Source organism: Macaca fascicularis, chromosome 14 (assembly GCF_037993035.2).
Source record: "Macaca fascicularis isolate 582-1 chromosome 14, T2T-MFA8v1.1".
Classification (NCBI taxonomy): Eukaryota; Metazoa; Chordata; class Mammalia; order Primates; family Cercopithecidae; genus Macaca; species Macaca fascicularis.
In genome coordinates this window covers 114,068,221-114,092,441 of record NC_088388.1, presented here as the reverse complement: position 1 = coordinate 114,092,441, position 24,221 = coordinate 114,068,221, and the positions used below count along the sequence as shown (strand labels likewise).

Below are 24,221 nucleotides of genomic sequence, written 5' to 3'. Positions count from 1 at the left end.
TAGTTGTGAAGCTGGCATCTAAAAGTCTAAAAGGAATAGTCAAACAACATCCTTTCTGATTTCCTGTAAGATACCACTTAGACACACACCAGAAGTGCTAAATAAATGTGTAGTGAGGTGGAAATATGTAAAGCAGAGCACCTGGGCTGAACTTCCGATTTGGGGAGCTGGATTGACCTTCCAAAAGAAAAACGCAAGTATATTTTGTGATGAGGACTAAGAGGAACTTGTGATCTGATTGTATTTATTTTTTAATCAGTAGTAAAGGTGGAAGGAGAAGTCCATGCCCCAATATTTCTTCACTTTCTCATTCACTTATTCCTTCATTCACTCATCCAGTAACTGTGTCTCAAATGCTTACTGTGTGCCAGTCCCTGGCACTGTTCTAGTTACCAAGACTTCAAGAAACAGAACAAAACAAAACAAAAACCCTCTGTTGTTACAGAGGGAACAGTCTTGTACAGAAAATCTTGCTATAGGGATTTTCTTGCCCAGTGTTTGCTTACAAATGATGAAAATTGCTTCCAAGACACTGAAGAATATTCTGTGGGTATGTACCCCCATTTAAAAAGCACTGGGAACAAAGCTTTCTGCCACAACACCGTGAGATCAAATTTGATTCTTCTGGGTAAACAGTAATTCTAATACCCACAAACCTACCTGAAAGTTGCAGCAAGAGAAGATTGCATTCTACTGTGGTATTGGTCTTACGTCAGTCCCACCAGATTTGACTCATCCCACTCACAATAGTTCAGGCCTCTTCAAGAGCCCAGTTTCAGTACTACAATTCATAACAACAGATGTAACAGCAGGAGGTTCTTCACCTTGCAAACAAACAAAATAAATGGCAGTGAAAATTATTCATGAATGTATTATGACAATAGAAAGCAAATCTTTTGCAAGATGTTCTCTTTACCTCCCCCGAGAGCTCTGTGTGACTCCGTTCATTCACCAATCCCAGTCACCTGGCATTGCTAGACATGGCCCTTCTTTAGTTGCAAAGCTATCCTCTCCCAACAATTTAGACAGCCATATTGTAGGGGTTGATTCTTGCTTTGAGCTCAGACAGCTTCTAACGTTCACCAAATCTCAGGTTAATCTTTGCATTGTCGTTCTACTCCAAACTCCAATAATCCTCCATGATTGACAAAGACTCTTCAGTCAATTCTTCCTCACTTGAATGCACAGGGGCTGACCCAGACCCGTTACCCAGACATTCTGATATCATCTGTGCTCATGCTGCCCTTGAGTTCTCCCTGGTAGGACTTGAAACAATTAGCACTTGATCCACAAACATCAAATCCCATACTCCCTGGTGTTTCAGAATATTGGGTGAAATCTAAGTAAGAAACATGAAGAAGAGCCTGTGTCCCAAATGCAGTTGCAGAAACAGATTTGCACTCAAGTCCCTGGACCTGGTTGCATTCAGCACATCAAAGAAAATATGACACCTGCATTTCCTGATTTAGAAATTCTCAGGAAGACAGGGAAGGTTGTGGGATCTCCGGGACAATAGGTCTCCCACTGGCTTGTCTCCTGCCAGGATATCAGTATGCCTTTTCCATTGACTCAGCTCTGCTCCTCTCTGCTACCCGGGAAGGGTGACATCCCAGTCATGAAGAAACTGCAAAGTACCTTTTTCTAAATAAAGGAATGCAAAGACCTGATATATTAGTGCTTGGACCTACAGAGGAGACGGTGCCTTTTCATTTACATAGGAAACTGAAATACAGGTTACAGAATCTTGAGTTTCATCTTCTGAAAAGATCACAGAATGTGGTGCAAGGTCAGACTGGCATGAAATCAATTGTAATCTGCCAGCAAGCCATTCCAACCTCTTTAAGAGTTTCCTTTTATATATTTTTTCCCTTTATAGAGAGAGCAAAGTACATTTAAAGAAAGTCTCATGAAATCAGAATGTCTTTCTAATATTATTTTTTTAATTGGTTGCTACTATAGTGTGACCTAAAGCCTCCTGGTATTTAACCCTCTGTGCAACTTTGACTAATGAACAAATTTTGTCTGCTGTAGCAGTCTTGCTAAATGTCTTTTACGGGGTTTAAAAAAATTTACAGTGTATTATGAAAACCTCAGATCCCTCAACCTAATTGATTGGCTGTTGGTGATGCCATGTCTTTAACTGTAATGTTCTTTAAGTGTACAGACCTAACTATTTTTCTTATTTTTATATAGCAGTTCCATTTTATAATGACATTAAGCCATTCTGAGTGATACATTTCTGGGCAGTTATTGCACTTGGGTAGAAAGTATCATCTGGCTTTTGGCCTTGTGCCTTACAACACCAACCGAGGCATAAAATGATCCCCCAGAAAATGTACTAGGCTTTACCTCATTACTTAAAAATAAATCTTGGAGGCTGGTTCTGTTTCAGAAAAGATTTGGTGGGTTATAACATTTGATTTATGAACATAATTAAAATATAAATGATGAGCTCTGGGCTATTCAGTCAGCCATCTGGATTGTTAGGTATTTTGACATATTCATATCGTAGTTAGGCTCTTCAATGGAAAATTTAATGTCCCTTAGTTCTAGAGATGCCAGTGGAGTCCCAGGGTTTCTATTCCACCTGTTAAGAATGCTTAAGTTTCTCTTTCAGGACAAAGGAAGGGGAACAGAATTTGTTTTTAAGTTTCCATCACCCAGGGATAGATCTTGGCACATAGACCTTCTATAATATTTGATTCCTAGACTGGGCGAGAGGAAAGCTCATCTGCCCATGGTCAGATAATATGCCTATAAATACTGCATGTGTCAACAGAGGGAAACATTTTTCTGTATAATGCAAGCAAGACTAATGCTCACCTTTTCAGCCAGCTATTACGGTAACTGTGGCAGCTGTAGCCATAAGTAGATAGTAGATGTTTCTCCAGAACTTAAAGAGTAAATTGGGAAAATCAGTTATCAAAACTGAAGGTGTATTTTTTATGATTTAGTAAGTGGTTTTTAAAATAAATTTCAGGTATAACAAATCCTTAGCTTGTTCTTCCTAATTTATGTGAATAATTGACAACTGATAAACAGCTCATTAGGAACATAAAAAAGCATTTAACTAAAACTCAGTGGGACTGAAGAGGCAGGTGGGTTAAGTTTTTCAACACTGTCTTTATTATTGATGGAAGTTGAGGATGTAAAATCCTTAGTGCACTGTGCTGAAAAATATTCCCTCTCTGTTTGCTTGTAAATTACATGAAGGAAAAAAGAAGAAAAACAAAATCCTTCCACATAGGCCAGCAAGCATTCTGCTGCTTCTTAATTAATGGCCAAAGTCAGCAGTACATGAAAAATGTAGCCTTTCTGTAGATCAGAGATTAACCTATAAGCAAATGTTACATTTCAGCCCAAATTTGGGGCTTTAAATTTAGCCTCACCCAGAATGCTTCATGGGTAAGAACGCTAGAGATCCCCTAACTGGGAGCTCTAGTAAGTGTTCCTGTTCCTGGGTATGAACTATGAGGTCGCAGGTCTTTTGTTTTCTGTGTGTCCAGTGTCATAACCTTCTTCTTTCATTTTTTTTTTTTGTATCTTTTTTAAAAACTAAACTTCACCTACTAGTGTGTGTGTGTATGTGTGTTACACGACCACAAACAATAAACCCACGCCTGATGCCCAGCAGTTGTAGTAAGCCTAATATGTGGCCTCTGTCTCTAAAAGGGGGTTCCCAGGAGCTCGTGAACCACCCAGTGCTAGTTCAAGGTCATCCTGTTTATTCTTTACAAGCATTTCTGCGTTTCTTTAATGACTACCTTCCCGACCCAGTTATCAGTATCTGGAAACCTCCACACCATTTTGCTCTTAAACATTTTCTTCGCCAACGTGTCCAAGAATAGAACTGTGTAACTTGCAAGGGTCAGCTGGAGCTTCTGGGCTTGTTAACTTTTACGTTCTCTGGCAAGAGACTTAGCTTCTCAGAAAGCACTACCAATTCACAGTATGCAGTGCACACTGGTGGGTGAACAAGGGGGCTCTCTTAAAAGGTTTTGAATGCCATGTAATTTTTAGAGACATGAGAGAAAGATTCGTGATAGGAAAGAGACCATAAGGATACATCTAGAAAGCAGCCATCCCTAGTGAGGACTTCCTTGTGCAGCTTATATAGCTGTGTACGGGATGAGATTGGTTGAGCCTTGCCATAATATTTCTATCTTCTCCCTTATTCCATAGGATGAATGTTAATGAGCTAACCACAGCTTGTAAAAGGCCAAGGGGCTGTTGTTTAGGTGGTATGATTGTCTGAGAAAGTAAAACTATGGTAATTGTTTTGACCTTTCGGCCAGCCGATGCCTCGCCCTCTCACATTTATTACTCTTGGGTACATTTCCAAAAATATGCATTTACAGAGTCACAGAATTAAATGAGATAACTGATTTAGGGATTAATAGCTTGTTAGTTCAGCACAGAAAAAAACAATCTCCTAATTCCATTCAGGTTTTGTTTGTTAATGTATTTGTATATGTATCTATGTTAACTCCAACTTCTGTAGCTTGCCTCCCTATTCCCTGAACCTCCCTTATTCATCTCTCATAGCCATATCGCCACACTGACACACACAGTTTTAAGTAGCTGGTGGAAATAGGAATACTTACATCTCCTTCCTAAGTACCTCGCTGCATTAGGAAGCTATACCTGGCTTGAATTATGGATTGCCATTGGAAATGCACTTGGGAATCAGAAATCTATCCCAACATAGACTTCTGGGGCTGTCTCTCTCTCCATGATCTTGGATGAGCTGCTTCAGTCTGTGGGTACCAGAGTTCCCATCCCTAAAACTAGGCTTGTTCTACCACCAGTGACGGTCCTAGGAGAGTAGATCCTGAGTAAATGTCAGTATTTTTTCTTTTTAATGTTTGCAATGAGATGTCAAAGACGTTTCCCTGGGAGGGCTCCCAAAATGTCCCAGTTCTTTTTCCTTGAAGTCATTTGAGTGGAATTCAGAAGTTCTGCCTTTCCCATTTGAAAGCAAGAACATAGAAGAGGCAAACTTATTAACATGCAGTGTCACAACATATTGTCACATAGTAATATATGATATATGATAAAATGTATCAACTCTGAGCACCACAAATATCTATGGCTTCACCTCAGCATGAAGGCAAATGAGTTTCCTTTAGCTTGAGTGAGTTTGGAGATAAACTTCAGTGTAACAAACTGTATTTCACAGGAAATGTTTGAGGTGGCGCAGTTGGCTCGTGAATCTCTTATCTATTTGCGGTTCACTCCTTAGAGTTATTAGTCAATTTAATTTGAGCAAATGCCAGGATTACTAACTAATTAGAAGGGTGTTCCTGAAGGCATCGGATGGGAGAGAGTAAGTGCCGGACTGGTACTGTGGGTTTTGAGGCAGTGTGTGAGTCTGATTTTGCCTGATGATATCATTTGCTAAACATTATACTTTGTGTTGTTGTCACACAGATAAGCCTCAAGTGCATATTCAGATGACTTATCCTCTACAAGGCCTAACCCGGGAAGGGGACGCGCTTGAGTTAACATGTGAAGCCATCGGGAAGCCCCAGTAAGTTCTGAAGGACAAGGTTGGCAGAGGGTCGTGCGCAGTAAATGCCACAACACAGACGTATGCGTTCACCAGTCCTTGGCCTGTCACCTGTCTCCTGCTGCAAAGGATGGATGGTTTTTCAGGAACTAAAGAATATTCAGTGAGAGGGGAAATAAATATCCATAGTTCTTAATGGTCAGAACTGGGAGAAAAATTAAATGCCAGCTAAGATTGAAATCTCAGCTAATTCTATTTTATTATCATCAACATGATTGTCAGGACTATTTTCTCTCTCACATGCAAGAATAATCCTAATAAATTCTTGGTGTCCCCACAATCTAATGATATATCTGCCACCTTTTGTGTTAATGTCTAAGCTGCTACAAAGATGGTTTTAAGACTTACATTAAGCTGCTATGTTTAGGGCCAGCTGTAGGCAAATGAATTTGCCCTACCTTTAATTTTGCATCTTCTTCCCTCAAAGAAAAGTGTCATTCATACGTGACTCCCAGAAGTATTTTTGTTAGTAAGGAAAAGCTCAGGAACTTTTCTTAAGGAGGATATATGTGCCACTTCATAAGAGAAAAAGAAGAAACAACTAAGACTGTTATTTTATTGAAAGTATAAAGGAGCCACTTGAGTTGCCCTGTGAAATGATCCAAAGTGAATTAGAGGAACTACATGTATCATCACTAATACAACAAAAAAAGCCACACAGTGGCACCACTTTAACTATTAATTCCGTTTACTTAGTGGGCAGGGGACACTTCTTTTGTGTTTCTAGTAAAGATTGTTTTTGACTGTTTCTGTTTCTTAGGGGAAAAAGCAAGTTGAGGATTCATGAAATGAACTAATAGGTCAATGTTGGGATTAAGGGCACTCAAACTTGAGTGGTACCTAACAAAAAACAGCATTGAGCTCCCTCTGCTGTCCCCGTAGTATGATTTTTTTTTTCCCTCAAAGAGTTTTGCTAGCCAGCATCATCACAGTTTTCATATAAAGAATTCAGAGCATCTTAACAAAGCTTCCCCAGAAATCTCTGGAAAGAAGCCTCCCTATTTTAACTCAGGAGTGAACTATGACAAGAGATCAGAAAGCCAAAGGGGGCTCTGGCTGCTGTTGGTTCTCTCTTCTCATTTCAACCCTCCCTATTTTTGTACTTACCGTTCCATGTGCTGGAATTTCCTTCCCTCTGTGCTAACCATGTGGCGTTTTAAATGACCTTTAGGAGGTGGAAAGTGGTCTTGGTTCTGTTTCACTTTCCCTCTGGTGTTCCCAAGTTATTTGGTTTTGAATGCTTCAAGCTTCAGCAGAGTGATCTTTTTCTCTTTTGAGCACTGCCAAAGATTCAGATCTTTCTTTTTGTAAACAGTTTGAATTATTCCCTAATTAGCCGCTTTCTTCAAAAATAATCCAATGGAGGAAGAAAAAAAAAAAATTCTCAGAGGCCTCTTGCCACTTGCAGTACCTGTGTTCGGCCACATTAACCACAGTTACAGTATATGGCTTGCTAACCTATACTTTATTTTTGTCTTTTTCCCCTGAAGAAGGTACTGCGTTCAATTGAATGTGCCACGGGGACAGTAAATTACATGTTTCCTTCAGGACATTTATGCCAGAGAAGGGATTTGTTTGTTCCTTTCAAATAGGAACTAGTATATGGTTGTGTGAGCAAGCTCACATTACTCTACTGCTATCCCTTCTAGCATATTACCTATTTATTTTCTCAAGAAATTGCATACAATAAAAATGGTAATTTAACTTGCCATTAAATGTTGTGAATATTCTCAGCACTTACCCCTACTGATTGTTTCAGCTGTCAAGCAGCAGGACATTAGGTCTGATTGCCAGGCAGGCCCATTTGCCATTGCCTACAAGGAGGACATATGCAGTACTAATTTTTAAATAATTTACTGGGTTGTGATGACAAACCCATGTGTAATTAAAGAAAAATTGGAACTTCACATCCCATTTGAAAACTGGAATGCTACTTGACAGGGCTAACTTGAGGATCCGTTCTTCATTAAGCATGGTTCTCTTGTCGTGTCGCTGCTCCTAGAGGCAGCCGTAGGAACTGGAAGGAAGTCACTTCTGAGCTGGATCTCTGTTGTCCTTCCTTCAAAATGAAAGTTTTCAGGCACAATTCTAAATGTAGCCTCAACTTCGTAGGAGGTTGAGGGAAATGCCTTGAAGAATGGAAGTTTTCAAAAGATACTTGGTGTGTATGCATTTTTAGCTTTGGCAAATCTTATGAAATTTGCTTTTTCCCGATGGATACAAGTGTGGTACTTTAAATCACTAAAACAAACTTGTCTCTGGTGAGCAGATGCCCTGGGCCCTAAGGGATCCATGTGGAATGCATTCCATGGTGATTAGCCTGAAAGCCCTACCCACAAGCTTTGGGCACTGCAGGTGCACACACAGGGAAAGTTCTTGCAATATGCAGGCTTTGGAGAGCCAGGAAAGAAGGCAATTTGCCAAAAAACAGATAGACGTGGTGGACCAGGGCATCAAAGACAGGGTGGCATTCTGGGTAGGGGGAGGCAGGTTATGGGGAGAGGTTAAGGACAAGAGGAAATGATTTCGTCTTTCCAGAATCAAAGGTGGTTTTTCAAACAGAGGCCCAAGAAAAGCACTATTCAGATATAAAAGTCCATTCCTTTTGGTGAAACTCAAAATCCATTTAAATATCACAAGAGGCTTCTAAGCAAGTCTTGGTGTGTGAGTAACCATCAGATGAATGTGTGTATCACTAGCCAAGAACTTGATTTCTTTCCTAATTAATGGGATGTTAACAATGGGTGAGCTCTGTCCTGCCCGAATTGGTGTGAAACCACACAGCAGGGCATAAAACTAGCGCACACTTATTTGCTGATTTGTCGAAGATGAATTGGAAATAATGAGACTCCTGCTTGTGGTCTGTTCAAAGTTTTTCAACACCTGATCATGTTTAAAAGAAAAAATTGTATACCAAACAGATTTTTGGAGACTTCACAGTTGTAAATTCTGTGAACTTAAAATATCTCCAGTAGGTCCTCATTAATTGTGCCACCCTGCATGTGATTCATTTAATGCATGGGTGAGAAGTTTGATGCAGACATCTTAATGGGAAACGATAATGTGACTTGTCTTCCTCCCCTTCTCCCTGCAGGCCTGTGATGGTAACTTGGGTGAGAGTCGATGATGAAATGCCTCAACACGCCGTACTGTCTGGGCCCAACCTGTTCATCAATAACCTAAACAAAACAGATAATGGTACATACCGCTGTGAAGCTTCAAACATAGTGGGGAAAGCTCACTCGGATTATATGCTGTATGTATACGGTACGTGAGAAGATAAAATGCTCTTCTACTAGAGTCAGTCACATGGAGCTGCTACTTGTGATTTACTCCCAAAGCTTTTGGTCAAGTTGAAAATCAAAAACCAGTTGGTTTCCTTCTAGAACTTAAAGAAGCCTGGCCTGAGGTGGACCCTAGTGTCTCCACCTGGGATAGTGACTTTTCTTCTCTCCCTCTAATCGTGGGGGTTTCTACTAGATTACAGTCTTTGGTCATGCTGAGAAGGAAAGCTGTGTCCTCGGGCACATGCCATGGAGATTATGTTAGAAGTAATGACTGAAACATTCAACCTTACCAATTAGTGGCTTTTCAGCTCAGAAAGTTTATTCCCAGTGGTATTTTCCTATGATACCTGGGCTAGCCTTTCTCCTGCTTTGATGAGCAGAACTATTCTATTTTCAGCATGAGGCTATTAAATTTCAAAAGATGTTGCAAGCCAGTAAATACTCAGAACAAATACAAGGTCCTTTGTAGCTACATAAACCACCGGTAGCTACTGCTTCGGAACAAAAGCCTTTTTAAAAAAATATGTCTGTTTTGTTAATATCGATTTTCAGGATGATTAAAACTTCATGAATTTTATTCTCTAGTCAACAGATATTTATTGAGCATCTACTACATTCCAGGCATCTTAAACTTACTTCCTGTTTATAACTTACTGTTGATTTTGCGAATGGTGAATATTTTCTATTTAGTTGAGGTGTGCACCTCCTCTCTAGTTTTATAATATCAAATTAAGTCTCTTCTTTTCTATTGAAACCTCATATGCCAGGAAATAGCCATGAACTGACATGACAAAGAATGAGTAACCAGAGGCATCGACATTTCAATGTGTTATAAATATTTGAATATGTGTCTGTGTGAAGGGGGCATTTTTTTCTTCATGTTAGCAGTGTAAATAATCCAATTTACAAGTATAAGTATATGTGAATAAATGTTTAGATACACATAAATTATACCTATGAAATATCCACACCATAGTGTCTTAAAACCAGGATACTTTCCTTATGAAGGAAATAGGAGTGGCAGTCCTTTTAATCAAATAGAAGCGTGCTTTACACCGTATCTGCATGGATATTAAAATATAATCCTCAGCCTATACCTGAGATTTTTTTCCTAGCATAATGCAAAATTAAAAGATCACATCTAATCACCTTATTTGTAGACTTCTGAAGTATGTTTTGTCTTTATGCACTACCAATGTTGTCTGTAGTTCACACATAATAACATTAATTCTCCCAGTAGTTAAGGAAATCCATGTGAAGTGAACAGCTTTTCTACGTAGGTGAGAGAGGGCACAGCATGGCCCGTTTCCAGCTGGCGATATGCAGAGCCACCTCTTTCCACAGACTGCTCGGTGGGGGTGAAAAGAACATTCCTCCCTTTTTCTGCATGTGCTCTCTTCACACAAGGGCCTGCGCCTCATGGGAGTCCCCGATATTGCTGTTGCCCGGGTTTACTGGCTTTCAGTCCAGCTCTTTACAATCTGCAGATTATAAAAAGCAGTAACAAATTTCCATTAGTCTGTCATGTGCCTCCTTGATTCAGAACACTAAGTTATCTGGAAAAACAGTTTGATTTATTGTACTTACTGCTCCTGCATTTCAAGAGAAGAAACATTTTGTGGGTTTGATTATATTTGAATAATTTTGGATAGTAGTTTATAGCTAGCATTTATTTAGTGCTCACTTTATTCCATGCCCTATGGTAATGATTTTACATGCATGGTCTCCTATAATCTCCACGATAACACCAGGAGGCAGGCATTATCATGATCCCATTTTACAGATGATAAACTGAAGCTCAGAAAGGTCCCACAGTTTTCCCCAACTTCACCAGGTTTCTAAATGTGTTTTAGAACCAAAATACTTTGGCTCTAAAGTCCACAACAAAGTTTGTGTTTCTTTGTATATTCTGTTATTCTCACTGCTTTCCAATAGAACAATCCCCTTCAATATGAGATGATCCTCTTAGAATTAACTGTCTGGGCCACAGTACATTATTTGAAAGCCAAGAAATATAGGGATCCACCCATTGAAGGCAGGCACAGCTACATATACATGTCTCCCTAATCCAAGATGGTACACCTATCCCTGTCTCAGGACTTTCTAGATCCGTAATATACTACCTACCTCCCCTAGTCAGTCCTAGTAACAATACTTGAGATGACAGGTTAGAATATTCACCTAAGGTATTACTAGTCTACTAACAAAATACTCTAGCATTTTGGGAAGGTGTTGAATAGATTTTCTTTCCAAAGCTGATTTGTTGTATTACTACCGTAATTTTGGAAGTATTTTATGAACTAAAAGTTGGCATGCCTCCATATAGTTTAACTCTCTGGAAGCAACTTCTACACATGAAGAATCTAGCTGGTTAGTGCCTGAGCCCCAGTTGGTTTTATTCTTTTAGCCTCTACATGTCAAACACAGCTCATTAACTCCAATTCTGTACTTTCTTAAATAGTGGCCTCACATTGCTCTTATTGCTAGAAATGATCTAAGCACTGAGGTTATTAAACCTGTTAAGGGAATCTAATTCTTTCAGGTCACTTTAGCCAGATGTGAAGGACAACAGTTGCCCCAGTCGTGATAAAGATAATTGAAAGCATGTGATTTGCACAAAATGGGAGGGACTGATGACCTTCATTAGTCTGGTCTACCCCTTGGTTCATAATCATATTTTCAAATCACCTTCAGATCTACTCTTATTGTATTGTGGACATCACACACTTTATGTCAATACTTTAGAATAGGTGCAGAAATAGGATTATAGGCCAGGCATGGTGGCTCATGCCTGTACTCCCAGCACTTTGGGAGGCCGAGGTAGGCGGAGCACAAGGTCAGGAGTTCAAGACCAGCCTGGCTAATATGGTGAAACCCCGTCTCTACTAAAAAATATACAAAAATTAGCCGGGTGTGGTGGTGCATGCCTGTAGTCTCAGCTACTCAGGAGACTGAGGCAGAAGAATTGCTTGAACCCAGGAAGCAGAGGGTGCAGTGAGCTGAGATCATGCCACTGCACTCCAGCCTGGGTGACAGAGCAAGACTCCGTCTAAAAAAAAAAAAAAGAAATAGGATTATAGTATATCAGGGAAAATCTCCCAGGCACAAATGTTCCTTTTCAGTGGTAGATACAGTAATTCAAGCAAAACAGAAAAATCACATTAACTGACCCCGTGCAGGGCAGCAGGCACCTCTCTGGATATAGTTTAGTTGTGTAGTGGAGGGAGCGGGATGTCTTTAGTGCTGGGCTCAGGGGTCAGTGCACTTGGTTCATTTGTATCTGCACTGGCACCTGCAGCAGGTGTGTAGGTGCATCCAAATGAGTTTCCAGCTCACAAAATGCTTCCCCACCTGTGGCCTCCGTAAAAAGTGTGAAGGAGCAAGACTGAACATATGGCCTGAATCACTGCATTTCTCATTCTGCCTTTCTTTTAAACAGGTAGTTTAAAATTACTAACTTAATCATTTTTACTTCTTGGAGGAGAATGAGATTATTTTTAAATGACATGCTTTTTTGGACTTCTGTGAGGCTCCTTTAAAATAAAAATGTAAACTGCTTGTATCCCCAACTTAAAGGAACGGAGCCTCCCATCGAACAGAACGGTAGCTTCTTCTCTGTTAATTTCATCCAAGTATGTTTGTGTGAGAGAAGCAGTTTATGAAGAAAATTAAAACCTCAGATTGTTGATCGATGGTAGGAATCATTTTAAGTAGACTTTGCAACCAAGCACCAAAATAATATTTTTATAAACTTTTGGGAAGTTGCACCAAGCCCAATAAAGGTGCAGTATATAATTAAAGTTTTGATGTATTAATTAGACAATCTGAGAGCTCACTTGAAGATAAAAGGACACCAGATGTGTCAGGGAGAAAAAGTTGATGTGCTTTAGATAAAATTTAAAATCAAAAGCTTTCAAATCATCTTATGCTCTATTATAGCAGAATGATTGCTTAGTTCAAAGTCTTGCTGACAATTTAACACATTCAGTTTGATCATTTGGTCTTAGAATTTTTTTTCTCTTTCATATTTGCCCTTCCCTTGTCTCCAAGTAATTTTTGAGACGATAGAAGAATATACAGTATATCAAATATCTGACAGAGGGTTCCCTATCAGGTTCCTGGCTTTGAAGGTCGAGTCTCATTTATATTTAGTTCTCTTGTTTACAAGATGGAAAACGTTCTTTCAGTTTTATCACTGTAGTCCACTTAGGTCAAGCTTTTAATATGAGCAAAGGCAACTTATTAATATTTATAAGTTGTAAAATTTATTGACTTTTAAAAAATAAAATCTCAGTAAAATCTCACATGCCTGGAACTTGATATTTACTGGTGACATTCTCTCTTCTTTGTATTTATTATGAGTGTAGAAGTAGTTTTACTTCCTGCTGGGATGTATTGATGGAGAATAATGAAGTTAACAGTCACAGAGAGCAAGTGTGCAGGGGCACACTCATCCTTGGCTGATATGAGCCCCCTAATAGAGCAGCACCACCTCCTCTTCCTTCCTCCCATCTGTAAAAGCTGAAACGAAATGGCAGTCATTGTACCCTCTTGGTACTGAGTTGATTTAACCTCACCTTTGAAATCTGGTAGGGAAGAGGGGTGTTGTATGTTTTGATTTTTCTTCCCCTCTCTTCACATCTCCTCATCCCTAATTCACTTCATTAACGAAAATTCTCTTTTCTTCTTTTCTCAGCTCTTCCAAGTAAGGCTTTGGGATATAATTACAAGACATAAATCTTGCAGGGAAAGAACTTTTGGTTTTAAAGGGGGAAGCCATCAAACAAACATCTCAATGTCCTCATGCCTTTGTTTTGTCATTACTGGTCATTGTTGTGTTCAGCATTGTGGGTTTGATTTTCCTTTTTTTTTCTATCCAGATCCCCCCACAACTATCCCTCCTCCCACAACAACCACCACCACCACCACCACCACCACCACCATCCTTACCATCATCACAGGTATGGTACCTTCATTACCATTGAAAATGTCCTGAATGTATATTGTCTTTCTGGTATGTATAAAAAGAAGCCAAAAAGTTCCCTTTAAATCCTTGAAATTTAATTGTTCCTTTATTTTGGAACTCCAGTGACATTAGATACTATGTTCTTAAGTTGAATCTTAAGGACCTCAGAAACATCCAAGCATTTAACAGTACGTCAGATATTTTGCAGCTTATGCATAAAAGAATTCTTTTTGAAGCATCACTATTCAAAGCAAAATGCTAGGGAAAATGGCAGCTGGCTGCTAGAGAACACGCCTATAGCTTCTACTTAGCCATGTTTGATGAAATGGTAAGTACTGTGGCTTTCAATCTTGTCTCTGTCTTAGTTTCATCTCAGTCCATGTAAGGGAAAATATACACACCTAACTTCAATGTGCCTATTTGGGCCATGCTACTAAATGCATAGTCATCCTTCCTGCTCCAGAGAGTACCCGCTGACAGTGTTACTACCTGTTTGTGTTGCCTAGGTAGTCACAAGAGATCAGAGGGAGTCACTGTCTTTTCCATGCTGAGCACTCGCGTGCCGCTCCCTGCCCTCGGTCACATATTGGAGGAGTGGAAGAGGCAGCCACTGTGGTTCTAACTCTGCGGCTTTATCTTTTTGGACTGTCTGAAACTCTTATTCAGCATGAGTTTTACTGTCTCTCGTTTCTGTCACTGAGGGAGGTGGCATGCCATCCAGCCCTTCCTGGCATCCAGTGGCTCGCTCATACTGCTTGATGTGGCTCGTCTGGGAGCCATGGGGTTTCCTCTGCCTACCTAAGTAGGAAAGTTTCCTGCCGTACTATGTCCACTTGACATGAAGGATTTCCATAGATAAGGCCTTCCCAACCTGTGTTTACAGGGACTTACCACAAAAACATGTGAAATTAATTATTCTGTGAGAAAAAAAAAAAAAATATCTTGAAAGAGTAACTTTTCCACTGCATTTTGTTAACTGGTGAGACTGCAAGGACTGGACTCCTTTATGAACACTGAGTATTTGACTCTCTACCCTTCATGGTCAGCTCCTTTTTAGCACCCTAGATATCATTGCTCTCCTTTTCATTGACATGCTGGAGACATTTCCAGTTTTCATGGGAGTCAATAAGACAGAGATGATGAAAATTCAAAGTGTTCGAAGAAAGAGGAGGCCTCATCAGTTGGTAGAATATAGCAATAGATTGCCTACTCTCAGTTTTCTTCACTTTTCTACCCATTACAGTGGAACAAAGAGAACCCTTAAGGAAGCCAGTGCTTCTCAACATTGGTTACAAAACCATCAGTGCCAGCACTTAATTTGAAATCTTCTGAAAATCCATCAATTGGTTTTCATGTCTCACTCTAAACTCAGCTCCAACCAGGCTACTTCCTAGATTCTTGTCTGTGTGTGTTTCTGTTTTGGCTCTTTGTTACTTCCCTCTGTAAACTTAAGTAAACTCAGTTTGTTGGCCTAGTGAATTGATTCCTTCCATTTTCTATACCATTCATAAGCATGTCAAAGATGCTTCTTCCTAACTCTGATTTCCAGAGTAACCGTGCTATCAGCTTTTCATACTAAGAACTAGATTTTTACCTTTTCAGATTTCTTGCCTCTTACCCAGTTCATAAACCAAATTAGACTTGTACTCTTGTGAAGGGCCCTTTAGATATTAGTATAAAATGTATTGCCTAATTCTCCACTGCCCTACATATGTTAACCCTTTAAAAAAACATATCAGCAGTCTATTTCATCTTTGCAGAACTTGCCCAGGTATGAGCCAGCATTTATTACCACTCATTCTAGAAGGTGCCAGCTAGGTAGCTATCCAGGTTTTACATTTTAAGGCAGTCGAGACCTTATTCATGCGGTATATAAACACCACATTTCTCTTTTATATGGAACAACACTTTTCATTTGCGGCTGGCCTTCTCACTAGCTTATGCCTTTTTTTAAGACCTTTCTTAACACTCGCTGAACTCCTCCCCCCTCACAATCAATCTCAGCAACTCAGCAGAGTCGCTTCAGTTCACAGCTCTTAATCCTTCACTCCAGACTAAAGCTAATCTTATGTCCTCAAACAGCTACAACTCACTGTTATCACAGTTCCAACTGCAGAGACTCCATTTAAGAGGAAATTTTAAAAATAAACAATGCTCTATTTCTGTCCACATCAAAGCTACCTCTAACAGAAACTTGTCTTTGCTTCTGTCTCTCTGCTACTGGCCTCTCGGCTCAAGGTAACATAAGATGATCTCATAGATGCACTTTAGCCTCTTGATGTTAGCAGTTGAATCCTCCCTGCACATAAAATACATTTGTGGTAATGAATGCCCAGAATCTCACTGGCACACCCAAGAGTAGTTAAACTAAAATTGCTACTAACACAACATTGTAGAATTCGTTGCCTTAATGGATGTGATCTTCTAGGCTTACTGTGTCTTAACAAGCAGTCTTATATATTTATCTTGCCCAGAAAGTACACTTGTAGAATTTAACATTTGCTCCTTTCTCCAAACAGATTAAAGGTTATGCAGCTGAATGATTCTGTGTCCCATTTTAAAGTCCAGGCTATCCCCTAGATTTAGATTAGTTCCTAAAAAATCTTCCAGACTGAATCCTGACAAATGGATAGCTAAATTAATGTCCACTCCTCTTCTCTCTTGCACTGTTTGGTACATTACAGCCACCATTAGCCTTCAAAGCTGCAACAGCCAAATTCGGTGACAGTAACATAAAGCCTGAGCTTTAAAAAAAAAAAAGAAGAAGAAGAAGAAGTCCACAGTCATCTATTTCTTTTCTCCCAGTCAAATGCAATAACTGAAACCCATTCCCTAGGTCAGAGTTTCATTACAAGAAAAATGTACACATGCAATAGAAAAATATTTTTAAACTTGAGAAGTCATAGTTGATTTCTGATTTCTCTGAAAGGAAATGTTCCAGTGTTATCTTTTATCTTCCGTAACCAGGATAATCAAATTGTTCCCCTTGTTAGGAAGACAGACTGGCATTCTGTTCTGAGTCACCTGACTTCCTTGAAACATGTTAAAGCTTCGTCGTGGAGACCCTTCAAAGAGAAGAATTATAAGCCCAATCCGACTCTGCTTTGCCCACCCAGAATCACACCCCTCATGGGTGGGAGCACAGGGCGTTTTCTGCCTCCTGCTTACCCTGTACGGAGCAGGTCTGGAGAGTTACACATGAAGGCACCCATCTCAGTGTGGCCTTATCTAGGGAGAAATTTTTGTAGTCTCTAAAGTACTGAAAGGAATACAAACAGCCCCTGATTTATGATGGTTCATCCTACAATTGTTTGACTTTAGGACGGTGCAAAAGCAATGCGTATTCAACAGAAACCGTACCCATACAGCCTTTCACTTTCAGTACAGTATTCAGTAAATTCCATGAAATCTTCAGCACCTTATAAAATAGGCTTTGTGTTAAATGGTTTTACCCAACTCTAGGCTAATGTAAGTGTCCTGTGCACGTTTAAGGGAGGCTCTGCTAAGCTGTGACGTTTGGTAGGTTAGGTGTATCAGATGGATTTCCAACTTACAATGTTTTCAACTTAGGGTGGGTTGACTGGGACATAGCCCCATCGTAAGTCAAGGAGCATCTGTATTTAGTGTCAACTTGCCATATCAACTTGTTGTGGCTTTAAAACCATGAAGCCATTATAGTATCATTAAAATTTTTTTCCAACTATAAAACAGTTTTAGATTGGGAGCCATTCAGAGCCTCACTATGATTTGCCACGAGGTTCCCTGGAGTCTCTTATCTTTCCTGTATATTGATATTCTGACCATATATTTCTGTTTCAACTATTGCTATTGGCAAGCTCCTGTTCCTTTTTTTTTTATTGTGTCAAATTGTCCATGCGGTTTCATTCATGAAGATATATGCTGTCATATGGAAGCATAAATTGCATAATTTAAATTGCCCCTGGAATCCTTTGTTAAAAGATGGAGACAGCCAGCCATTACCCCGGGTAAGAGTCCTTTACACAGATTCCTGTCAAAAACTAGAAGAGAAGAAAAACTTACTGCCGTGCTGGGGTGGCAGGGGGAGGTGGGGGGAGTGTGGGTGAGTAGGGAGTGTTTGTTCTGTCTTGTTTTTAACTTTCTTTGTAATTAGTTGACTTGTGTGTTAGGTGTACATAAACTTACCCATTTCTATAATAGTGTTAGCCCCTGTCTTCCAGTTGGATCAACTTTTTCCTGTAATCATCTCAGGAAAACATGTTGCGTTTCCCTTCCTAGTTAGCGTGGCTGCTGTTTTGTTTCTGCCTGGTTGCATCTTGAGTTAGATGCTTGATAAGGAATATCGTAGAAAGGACTCCACACTCAGTTTTAAATACTCTTAGCAACTTACAGAGAAAATCCAGGCTGGGAGGAGTTCAACTTGGAGGTCACACTATACGTGTGACTGTCATAAATTAAAAAATTAAAACCACCTTAGAATAAGAAATGAATAGCTATAGGGCCAAATTCTGAAACATATTAAAAAATCCTTTCATAAGAATGAAGTAGGTCATTTCTAAATGAGTTTTCCTCTTTTTAAAAGTGTGTACCCAATTAAATATTTTGTGTTCCTAGGAAAAGAAAATAGCCAGGCTTTTCTTATTGGTATCTAAGTACTCAAAAACCAATATACCTTGTAGCAAATGATTCCTACCCCTAGGCCCACATTATTATTTTTGGCTTTTATAGTCTGAAATCATAAGCTTTTGTTATATGTAATGTGGATTAGATCACATAAATAAAGAAGGTGGGTATAGCCTTTATCCTTCAGTGATATTTATAGAATATGCCCAATTGGGAAACTTGACACCAAAGCACATGTTTTTAGTTCCTTAGGTACAGAGCAAAGAAGCACATCTGTCCTTAAGACTGAATCTACGTCATGACCATCTAAATGATAATAGAGAGCTTTCCTCCAAATAGAGCTGGCTATTCCCCAGGGTCTTAGCCTAATGATTCCTACTCTTTGCTATTGATATTTGCATTGATGGTTCAAGAGCTGGTCTGCTTTTAGTTATGCACTCAACAAATATTGAGTGCCCGTAATATGTACAGCACTATGCTAGTGCTTATGGAGACAAAATACTCCCTAAACCCCTTATAATATGGTTGCGAGAACAGGTTACACACGTTGGAACCCAATAAGAGATACTGTGCAATTGGGGCGATTCGGTGGCACAGGCAGAAGGTGCCATAGACACTGAGGAGAGTGTCACAGTGGACTTTGGTCTGTGCCACCAAAGAAGGGACAAAATGTGGATAAGAAAGGATGGCATTTTGGAAGTTATGCATGAAGGTCCAATGTTACTTCAAGCATCTATCTTCAATGTGTGTTTATTTTGCGTGTATTTATGTTCCAGGCATAGATTAGGCCACTCTTGCTAGGAAATATACATCTTCATCCCAGAATGTTTACTAAATTGCCTTTTTTTCTAGAGTTGACATCTACTTCATTAAGATTATTTTTCATTCAGCATTTATTGAATATTCATCAAGTGTTATTGATATGCCAGTATGCCTAGTGACAAGAATATTTTGGGAGCACTAGTACTCATGAGCCACCTTTTATGTAATAAGCCACCTTTTCAAGTTTTTACTCCAAAAAGTGTGTGTCCATTTTTCTTCATACTGTCTTAAGTGTCTACATTTTTTTTTTCTGATGATTGTAAACCTGTTACAAATAACAACATAGCTAACCAGCTTTTGACCATATTGATTTAGGAGGGAATGAGAAAAGACTTGAATACTACAGTGATGGAGGCCACCTGACTCCACATTTTTTAAAAAAATTAATGAGAAATATGATGCGAGTGGAAAAGTTTTTAATGCCTCTATCGTAATTTCAATAATTTTATGCTCTTTATTTTAAAAATAATCCTGGAGATAAAAATGTGACATGTTTTCATACTAAAGACCTATCAACAGTGCAAACAAATAATACTGTGAATACAGGTTTCCCAGAATTAAAAAGTGATGTTTAGAGCTATCTTGGTAGTAAAAAATAAAAGACTTGACTGAAGGACTCAACCCTCCCATACCTAACACAAAATTTACCAAGACTTAAAAATGTGCTACAACTTATAGACAGCCTCGCTCCTCTCTCCGTCACTACCCTCCTGGCAACACCCTCTTCTTTTCCTGTGCCTTCCTCTTATCTGTACCCCCTTCCACTGAGCATTCACACACAACATGATATAGGAATTGTTTTTCTTGTTAAATGAAACCACTATACAGATTCCTATTATTTTGCAGAACATCTGGTTTGCAAATGAAAAGATCTCAGGGGCACAACAGCACGAGTGAACAATTCTGAAGAAGCTTTTAACAAAACTTGAAATTGCTTATCCAAAAAAAAAAATCGTCCCCTGTTCCTGCTGTTCTGTAGCACACAATCTCTTCACTCACAGGGGAGGTGACTTTAACAAGGAAGAGAGCTTTATCCTGGCTCTCCTATTTGGGCCTTTTAGTTTTCGTTCCGTTCCTATCCACTTCTCCCATCCCTAAGACAGGGGAGTTTGATTAAAACATAACATGGATGGAAAGAATTAGCCAGGAAACTAGGAGAAAATAAATTCCAGAGTTTAATTTTCTGGCAGTTATTTTTGTTTTCGATCAAGTTCAAATAACTTGAAAGAGGAAAAAAAAACCCATATATTTAATATATATTGGCCAGCACAGCACAGCCATGAAAATAAAATTGTCAGGGGAATTCCTTGCCTGTCCTAGTGTCTAGATTTAAAGCACCTCCATAACACAAACCGAAGGGGAATTCAATTAAGAAAATCCGTTGGCTTCTTATTGACTTTAGTTAAGAAAAGAAACTGGGAGAAAGTGTATTAAAATATGTCTAACTGCTTAGTATGCTTTCATTTAGGCTTATGACAATCAAAAATGAGAGAATTTAATTTTTTTACAATTAAGCTCGGTTTTGAGTAGATTGTGGGTTATCACACCGTGCATTTTTTTTTAATGTACACCTTACTCAAACACACCCCAAAATGCAGTCTTGCAAGTCTGTGCATTGTAAAGCAGGAGCACCACAGGTCAATTGGGGGAAAAAATATTTAAGGTTGTGAATTTAATTTTGTTCTAGGATTTTCATTTTCATTTATGGCACCCGTTGTGTTTGAGACCATGGACCAATTTATGGATTAGTTTTAAACCCCCAGTCTGTCACACTCAATGAACAATTCTAAGTTGGAGAGAATCCATATGAAAGGATTAGAATGTGCCACAGTGGAGCTTACACATGACTGTTTCAACTAAATATTGCCCAGCTGCCTCTCCTGCAGTAATTTTTTTTTTTTTTTTTTTTTTTGCTACTTAGTTAAATTGCTAGTGTCTCTAATTTCACACATTGTCAGAGCTTTTTTTATTTTTTTATTTTTAATTTCGTCTTAAAGCTGACATGATGTGATGTAGGAAGACAGTAAATATACTGCAACAATAAATGTATGTGATGTTTCATTTATTGAAGATGGGGTGTGATAAACTGTAGGACGAGGCGACTAAGAAGAGAAGTCAATATTGAGTAGAATGTGCATCTTTCAAATAAGAGTGCTGGGCCCTTCTTTGGATACCTTGTTTGACTGTACTCATAAAATAGCCAGAGAGTGACTGTTAAGACCGTACACACTTACTGGGTTTTCAAGAAGATGGGATTGTTTTTTCTTGGCCATATAAAATAAATATACAATAAATTTGCTCTCTTTGTAATTAAAATTAAAATAAGAGACAGTAGCTCAGCTAGGCCTTTTAAATGTCTATATAACCCAACACCACCATAAGTCCAGCTCAATTTTTTGTGACCTGTTTTTCTCATAAGCTAGCTCAAAGGTTTTTTTTTTTTTTTTTTTTTTTTTTTAAGGCAGCAGCAAGATGAAGTTTTAAAAAGGCTTTGTTAGGGCAATTAGACTTTCTCATTTTTCAAGCTGATTGCAGCATTTATCAGTTATATTGAAATTTTACTATTTGCATTTTGCCTCTACACTTAGAATGTTACCCAACAATATGGTAACCGCACAAGTTGATTCACAGGGCATGTTTGCACATTTCTCCGGTTTTCTGATTAAGATACCCTAATAAATCCTGCCTCACAGAGTTGCACTCACTTCAGAGCCGGGGTGTCTGGTTTCTGCATGAAGTCATAATGCAATTATGAAGGAGAATTAGATTCTGTCATAGTGGTCTCCTGCAGGGAGCACAAAGTTACTTCTAAAGAATATTTTCTTAATTCTTTACTTGAAACTAACCTCTGTTCAAGTAGCATTCCAGATGCTCTTAGAGAAATGGAGTCAGTGACTCCCCAGACACACCGTCAATCTTGCTCTGAACTTTGTAGCCAGCCTGTGTTTCTGCTGCAGTCTCCTACCCCATTGCTGATCATGGTTTTGCCATTTCCAGCTGCAGTAATCGTGTGTTTGACTTGAACATGTGTTTGCTGTTAACCGTTTCAGAATGTGTTTTTTCTTCTCAACATCTCCCTTTCCTCCCTTTTTGGGTGCAATTGATGGATTTCCCATCCCCAGAACGGGGAAGCAAGATGCACTGTGGATTTTCCTTCATTTATTTTCTAGTACCCACCTAGGAGCAGACGCCTAGCTTTACTTGGTTTAATTTCGTCTTAAAGCTGACATGATGTTGTGATGTAGGAAGACAGTAAATTGGGGTCATTGGTTAATGCTCAGATATTATTTTTGATGACTCTAACCCTTAGGTTTTACTCCACCCCCCGCCCTTCTTTCACTTGTACTTAATTATTTACCTGGTGAAAATAAAGCATATGCCGGGCGCGGTGGCTCACGCCTATAATCCTAGCACTTTGGGAGGCCAAGGCGGGTGAATCACCTGAGGTCGGTAGTTGGAGACCAGCCTGACCAACATGGAGAAACCCCGTCTCTACTAAAAATACAAAATTAGCCAGGCGTGGTGGCGCATGCCTATAATCCCAGCTACTTGGGAGGCTAAGGCAGGAGAATCGCTTGAACGCAGGAGCCGGAGGTTGCGGTGAGCCGAGATCACGCCATTGCACTCTAGCCTGGGCAACAAGAGCGAAACTCCATCTCAAAAAAAAAAAGAAAAAAAAAAGAAAGCATATTAGAAGAGCTACTACAAAAATAATGAGCCAGAGTGTTGATTACTTTTTTGTAATTTTGGAAACGAGCCAATGCCTATCTATAAAATGTATTAACATCATATACATGTTTCTGTACAAATGGGCATTTGATTCTGCCCCTCAAATTTAAAGTACCTAATGCTGCACTTGGATGTTTCAACTAAGGAAATGTGTCATGTGTGTCGGGAGAATCTGTGACAGAGTGTGTTTCAACTGTACAGTGTTCTATATTGTTTTTTACTGCTGTTTTATGCACACAGACTTGACTTGTAAGTATTTTGTTCTTACACGGTATATTGTATGTTTCTCTTTCCTTCATCTATTCTTCAGAAACTAAGCTATCAGTAATATTAAGCTGCATTGGCCTTTCAGACTTCTGGTTAATTCTGGCTCCTTAGAAGGGATCTAATTTTTGATGGTATAGGATCCTGAGGAAGGCATGCCAACTGAAGGGGAACGCCAGTGTGAATTCATGTGTCATATTGATAAATCAGAAGCACCAGGCTCATTTGCACCCCCCAGAAAAGTTTCATATGAAGTTCCAGTGCATTTAAACATTGCCTGTGTTGAATCAGAAAGTCTTTTGGAGTCTCCACAGCTCATGAAAGCAATTACCAGCTAAGTAGCTGCATTCTGCAAAAGGACAGTGAACTACTTGCTTGCAGTTTAACCCAGAATCCTACTTCAGCCACCACCATTTGACTAGAGATGACTAGCTTGTGTCTCAGTATCACCATTTCTTTTCGCCAGCGGTGAATCGTAGAAGGAACGTGCCTGGGTGAGGTTGACTAGAAGAGTGAGAAAATGACTCTGGAAAAAGAATGTCACCCTGCCTTTTGTTAGATATTTATTCCACTTCCCCTGTAGCCAAAAATGAAAAGAAAATTCCTTGAGCTCCTTGGAGGAATTTCTTGTGAACAGGAGCAAGTACAGCAAGCCTGGCTTAGAAGCCTGGTAGAAGAAGGAGAAAACTTGAACAGCATCAGAAATAGAAGAAGAAAGAGACAAAACACATTTCCTTCCACAGCAAGTTCATCTAGCAATGGGGGAAAAAAAAAACTGCACTCTCTCCTAATCCAGCCATGAAAGCAGGACTCCCAGCCCCTCAGAACGGTGAACATGGTTCTGAATTGTGAGTGAAAGGATGGCTGGATACTTAAATTTTTGGAATGTCATATGATTAGAAGTGGCATTTGGCAGATTGTGTGAACTTGGATGTTTTCATGAAAGGCTTCTGCTCTTGGATTTTAACATTAAGAGCTTTAG

General features: G+C 39.3%; 1 protein-coding gene across 18 annotated transcripts in view; it reads left to right on the top strand.

Annotated features, from left to right (window-relative positions):
- The window catches only part of CADM1 (cell adhesion molecule 1), a 349,474-nt gene that overhangs the window by 292,188 nt on the left and 33,065 nt on the right, over positions 1-24,221 (top strand). For 9 of the 18 annotated variants that reach the window (XM_074015259.1, XM_045370111.3, XM_005579714.5 and 6 more), the window contains exons 6-8: positions 5,431-5,530; positions 8,664-8,836; positions 13,737-13,817. In XM_074015259.1, coding sequence (XP_073871360.1) covers positions 5,431-5,530; positions 8,664-8,836; positions 13,737-13,817 — 354 coding nt within the window. The remainder of the gene's footprint in view (positions 1-5,430; positions 5,531-8,663; positions 8,837-13,736; positions 13,818-24,221) is intronic. The other 9 variants (XM_045370115.3, XM_074015260.1, XM_074015258.1 and 6 more) reach the window with 1 other exon arrangement.